This window comes from Curcuma longa, chromosome 11 (genome assembly GCF_044706935.1).
Source record: "Curcuma longa cultivar G26 ecotype Majalengka, Jawa Barat chromosome 11, ITB_CL_G26_1.1, whole genome shotgun sequence".
NCBI classification, from domain to species: domain Eukaryota; kingdom Viridiplantae; phylum Streptophyta; class Magnoliopsida; order Zingiberales; family Zingiberaceae; genus Curcuma; species Curcuma longa.
Window position 1 is genome coordinate 11,915,563 of NC_133871.1, and position 6,146 is coordinate 11,921,708.

Here is a 6,146-nt window from a genome sequence, read left to right on the forward strand (position 1 = left end):
TCGATAAAAGTAAATTACATATTTCAGATATTTTGATGACTTCTTTTTATATATATATATTATTATTAAGAATATGTTGGAAATGTGAATGGAAATAAAAAAATGGAAGGAGGGAGAAGATCTTCATATGGAAGAGTTTAATCCCACATTGGTAGTTGAGAGGCAACATAATTGGTTTATATTGTATCCCAAGTATTGATGTTGTGAACAAATGCATGGAGAGAGGCTCTTTTTAACGCATGGGTGCGCAGGGGATGCAAATTCAGGGTTCGGATTGTACTGCCCGCAAGGCAATTTGTGTGCAAGCGCGACCTGTGCGCGTTAAATGTCGGACTGATCAAGACATTATGTGCCCAAACAGACGTCCATCGTGACCCAGATCGGTCAGGATATAATTTGCCCAAACAGATGTCCATTGTGACCTCTAAACAGTCAGGATATAATTTGCCCAAACAGATGTCCATTGTGACCTCTAAACAGTCAGGATATAATTTGCCCAAATAGATATCCATTGTGACCTCTAAACCGTCGGAGGGGGCCTTAGCAGTCGACATTATATTGATTAAAATTTACTTCTACTCCTCAGAGATACTCATAAACTATTTCTTTTACAATATATATATATATATATTATATTTATTACAAAAGAATTATATGAAAGTTATATTAATTTTTTCATCTCAATGGTTCTAATTATGAGAAAATAAATTAAAAATTATAATTAACCAATATAAAAGAAAATATTATACTTTATCAAAATTCAACTTTTTCCACCCAGACAAATCTATCTGTAATAACACTTAACCATGTCAGAGCGCACAGGCATAGACGCATAGTGTTGCACGTATCTGTTCATTGCAAAAGATGATTCTGATTAATTATACACATTCTTCAAAAGAGAATTCAAAAGAAGACAATAGCTTGGATGGCTATCAAGAGACACAAAAAGGTCATCCTCCTGCTTCGACTAGCTTTCTTCTGCAACTCTACCCTTTTAACATTCTAACTTGACTGTGAGGCCTTCGTAGCCAATTGCAGTTCAGTGCTCCACCCCTCCAGCTTGGTCCTGGTTCTCTTTAGCATAGAGCTTACCCCTTCCACCTTGGATCGGGCCTCCTCCAATTCAGCCTTGCACTCATCGAGTTCAATCAGGACCTCAGCCATCCGTTCTGAGAGGCGCGATTTTTCAGCTTTGATTGCCTTAGCCTCCTTTTCCCAGTACTCAGCCAAGGACCGTAGCTTAGTCTCTTGAGCTTGGGACACGGCATAATCTGCACTGAGACGCGAAATCCGCTCCCTCAATTCCCTTTGGTACACCAAGGTCTGTCATGAAAAGCACTAATTATCAAACTAACCAGCATAGCCACACAACACAAGAAATGAAAAGCAACAATACCTGACAAAGTAAAGAATATCCGTGTTTCTCCAAGTCCTTCGGTGTCATACTTCGCATAGCTTCGCGCTCCTCAAGCATAACCAAACTTGGCCCGGCTTCAGGTGGCGGCATACTATGCGAAGCCTGGGGTATCTTCGCGCTGAAGGCTGATGGCTGATCCTTCAGCAATTTGAAAAGACCCGAGCTCGAATCTGACCGAGGCCTACTAATCGTGGTTGAGGGCTGGGGACTATGCGCCAAGTTTGTTGGAGGTTCTACGGGAGCAACCTCTAGGGCCTCTGAGTCCTTGGAGAACGACCGGCATCGCTGGTTCCTCCATAGAATTGGCTCAGTGTCATCCTCTCCGAGGAAAGAGGCAAGTTGGGAGACTGGAGGAGATAAATAGGACGGCTGAGATGGTTCCACTAGACCGAGCTCCTCGAAGGACGCCCGCTGCTTTTTGAACTTTCTGTCGTTCTCGTCGTACACCATTGAGTGCTTTCAGCGTTGCCTCTTCTGCACAGAGACAAAGCTCAAGGTCAAATCTACGACACAGCCACAAAAGCAATTTTCAACAAATAAAGGGCAGTAACTAAATTCATGCTCATGGGAGCGAGCTTATAAGCCGGTCGCTTCTACAAAATTCATGCTTTTTATTTAGCATAGTTTCATAGTTTCCTTCATCTACTCTTCTTTTTGAAGTTCTATTATTGGCGGATGGAGAACCATGTGAACGTGAATGGCTTAGTTTATCTTGCGCATTATGAACTCCAGATGGTTCATCTCCTGCAAGTGAAAAATTGTAGGAGGCGTGAATGGCTTCGTTTATCTAGTGCATTTTTAGGTGACGGCCTTTGTCGAAATATAATGCTGCCAATAGCAGCATCCATGATCTCTTGGACTCCAGGTGGTTTATCTCCAGCAAGTGAAAAATTGTAGGAGAGGCGTGAATGGCTAGGTTTATCTAATGCCCTTTAGGTGACGGCCTCCGTTGAAATATAATGCTGCCAATAGCAGTGATGTGGATGGATAAGACGGATGACGTGGTTCTCTCGCAGACCTTCTGATGGTCAAGGTCCCAGCTGAGGTGTCAATATGGGTCAACACAAACTGGCATCATGTCTTGGCCAGTACCGTCTCAGAGAGGATGGTCTCGGCGAGATCCATCTCAGCCATCTCTTGTCGTCTTGGCCAGACCTTTCGTCTCTTGTTTCGGCCAGTCCCGTTTCAGCCACCTCTCGTCTCGGCCAGGACTCATTTTGGCCAGCCCTGTCTCAGCCGCCTCTTGTCTCAGCCAGACTAGTCTTGGCCGCCTCTCCTCTCTAGGCCGATCCCATCTCGGTCAGCAGCTTCTCTCGATCGATCCTGTCTCGGCCAGCGGCCCTTCTAGGCCGATTCCATTTCGGCCAGCGACTTTGTCTCAGCTGACTCTGTCTCGGATAGTCCTCGCCTTAGCCAACCTCACTTCTGCATACCGTCTCAGCCACTTTACCTCACTCAAGTTAGACCTCATCCCTAGCTATGAGTTTTGACACACTAGCCTAGGATGTCTTCACTCAAAGAAGGACTTGTTTACAGATAACACGAGTTTGGTTCCTTCTAACATCCCTCTTTTCTGCGCCACCGCATAAAAGACGTATCAAATCGTTATACGTGGCTTCTCCCTCTTATCTCGTGGTCGGCACATACCACCAAATGAAAAATATTAGTGTCAGACTCGATCTTCGCATAGGCGCCTTTCCTACACATACGTCTAAAAGCGGAGTGGACAGGAGGGAGTTGATTCCATTAGGGTGGCGGCCCGAGGCGTACGCTAGCCGGCCTACAAACGAAATCCTAAGGCAGGTTATAAAAAGAGTAACTTGCCATCATACAATAGGTCCAATCTCTGAAGCTCTTACTACTCTCATTACTTGCTTTTTCATTCATGACCTTCATCGGAACCTTACCTTGAGTGTCGAAGTGGCTTATCGAGGCTCCACGGTGCCAATCTAACCTCTCTCTTTGAGTGTGTCTTAGGTACAGTTCCATTTGACACTCCCGCTCGCTCTTTCCTCTGCACCAAGTCCCAGGATCATTTTCGTCGAACAGTTCGTTGACTGATGATTTAATCATCCGTCATATTTAGTCAGAACAAGCAGCATCCATCTTTTTAAAAAAGCTCACCACCTTTCTACGTGAAAAGCATGCCTAGTGTGTGCAAATATTTAGAATAAACACACATGCATGAAATGATTTATAACTTCAGAGTTTTGAAAAAGTTGCCAATTATATATCCAATTCATACCTTCATAGAGAAGGGTTTCGACAAGAAAGGCAAACAGAAGAACGTTCACTGGCTAATACGCCCATTAATGCAATGACTTTGTATTAGTATTATCTATCATCAGATTTAATTTGGATTAACACACAAATTAATGAACACACACCTGCAAACTATGTGATTACACGGTAATAATTAATTTGGCATTCTAAGTAAACCATTGCTGCAAGAAAATTAACGATAATAAGACCTATTATTCAGTTGTTTTGTTTTGGTGACAACTCATTTTCTTACCTGTAACACTCCTACAAGAAGGTTGAGGGTTGGAAGTATACACGATAGAATTACCGCCTTAATCACGTGGCTTGTAGCTTATAAAGAGGTTGATCTTTGGGCGCGTTGGCTGAAAGCGTAGACAAAACTATGATGAAGGGGGAGAAGATGAACAGAATAACAGTGAAGGCTGTAGGAAGCTTTCCGGCAATGATTTCTTCTTTCTAAGAGAGAATTGAGAAGCACTGAGGAAGAAATGCAAAAGACGGTCGACTGCTTCTTGATATACCTCCTCGCTTATCGTCCTCACATATCTTCGTGCTGGGTGGCAGATTCCAAGTAAAAGACGGAAGCAAAGAAGGAGAGCGTGCGGGATTGGTTAGTGAGAACGACGTCGAAACGTATCGGCATCCAATCCTTGTAAAGCCATTGGCCTTCGCCTCCATTTGCTGATGTCAGCCGGCATCCCGCGCTTACCGAGACTAAAATTACTTGAAAGATAATAATAAAGAGTTCAAATAATATTAGAAATTAGTAGGCATAAAAAATAAAAATTAGAGAATTTTTTTTAAATTAAAAAAAAAACAAAAAGTAAAAAAGTAAGGAAAATGGAAAATGGAAAATACAGGAAATATTAAAGATTATACTTTATTATTTAAAAAAAATATGATTTTGGTGATTTAAAATGAAATTAAACAAAAAAATGTAAATTAACCTTTTTTAAAACAATTAAAGAAGTAGAGCTTACCGATGAAAACGGCACAATGCCCTCGGCCAAAAGCATGCACGTCAAAATCAAAATATCATTTTACGGCACGGATCGCATCATTGTCACGTTAATAAAGCAGTGTTAATGAAGCCCACAAGTAATTGATACTGACTAATGACTATGTATATTTTAATGATTATATCATACAACTTCAGCCCTATCTAGGGCACGTGGTGTACATTCGATAATGAAAATGGTAATAATTTTAATTGAGGGATTAATGATAATGGAAATGATGGGAATGATTATCGAATTTTTGATGCTTGGTATAGATACTGGAATGGCGACTGGATTTAACTCAAGTCGACTGGCTCTATATAATCGACTACGTGTTCGATTAAATATCGCGAATGTTTGTCTCAGAAAGCCGTGTAATCAATTACACTTATCCATAATCGATCAAGCAATCGATTATAAGTAGACTAGGAGAAATGAGGAGAAAGGAAGAAGAAGAGGAGGAGGAAGAAAAGGGAAAAGGGGTGGAGGAGCTCGGCCGGCAGAGAAAAAAAGAAGAGGAGGAAGATGGGGGGGAGCTTAGATGAACAGGGGAGAAGAAAAGGGGGGCGGCCGACTTGCAGGTGGGGAAGAAGAAAGGAAGAATCGCGGCGGAAAAGAAATCGCAGGAAAAAAAGTTGCGTTGCGATGGGAATGAATTTAGCGATAACCGAGGAAAAGGTAGATTATGAAATCAGAGATATCAAATCTTTATTTTAATTTCCATTCCCGTCTACCAAGCATTAAGAATGGGGATGAAACATTCCCCTCTACTAAACCTGTCTACCAAGCAACTCCTTACTTTTCTTCCTTTATCTAATTAAAATACTAAAATCGTACGGTTAAAAAAATATTATCAGTCCAATTTGTAAAGCTCTCCAAACAATTGGGTCACTCCGCCGATCGCCAGTCGCTGTACGGCAATCCGATCATTCAACGCTCCCCCCACCAGCCGTTTTACTGGACTGAGTTATCTCTCCCGATTGCAATCAGGATTGAATCATCTCTAACCCACTTACTGGGAATCAATTATGTTTTTTTAAACTTTTCAGTGAGGATTGAGTCATCATACAACTTTTCAAGATCAAGCCATTTCTGTCGTAGATCAAGCCGTCTCTTCAAATTGCCCGACAAAAGAGCATAATATTTTTTATGCTTTTGTTTCTAAATGTTCAATATATTTTATGATCACTGCAGCTGGAATAGCTCAGTTGGTTAGAGCGTGTGGCTGTTAACCACAAGGTCGGAGGTTCAAGCCCTCCTTCTAGCGAAAGGTGACAATGTATAGGTAAGGTTTTTTTGTGACAACAAAATTTTATTGCAAAATTTAATCTAACAAACAAAATAAACAATTTATTTTTAAAAAAAATGAATATACGATACGATGGTGATATCATATGAGCATATCCCTGTAAAGGTTAGCACAATTTGGGATTTGAATATAGAAAATCAGCATGAGTACTGGTGTTTGC

At 41.3% G+C, this 6,146-nt stretch overlaps 1 protein-coding gene and 1 non-coding gene across 2 annotated transcripts; one reads left to right on the forward strand and one right to left on the reverse strand.

The window, feature by feature from the left end:
* Positions 1-997: 997 nt before the first annotated feature.
* LOC141837116 (uncharacterized) lies at positions 998-1,867 on the reverse strand. Its single transcript, XM_074724575.1, has 2 exons — positions 1,397-1,867; positions 998-1,323 (listed from the first exon to the last, which is right to left on the reverse strand). The coding sequence occupies exons 1-2, from the start codon at positions 1,865-1,867 to the stop codon at positions 1,003-1,005; spliced, it is 792 nt and encodes a 263-aa protein (XP_074580676.1). The 3' UTR covers positions 998-1,002.
* A 4,003-nt stretch (positions 1,868-5,870) lies between these two features.
* TRNAN-GUU (transfer RNA asparagine (anticodon GUU)) lies at positions 5,871-5,944 on the forward strand. Its single transcript has one exon. It is a non-coding gene; the product is annotated as a tRNA-Asn (tRNA).
* Positions 5,945-6,146: the final 202 nt, after the last annotated feature.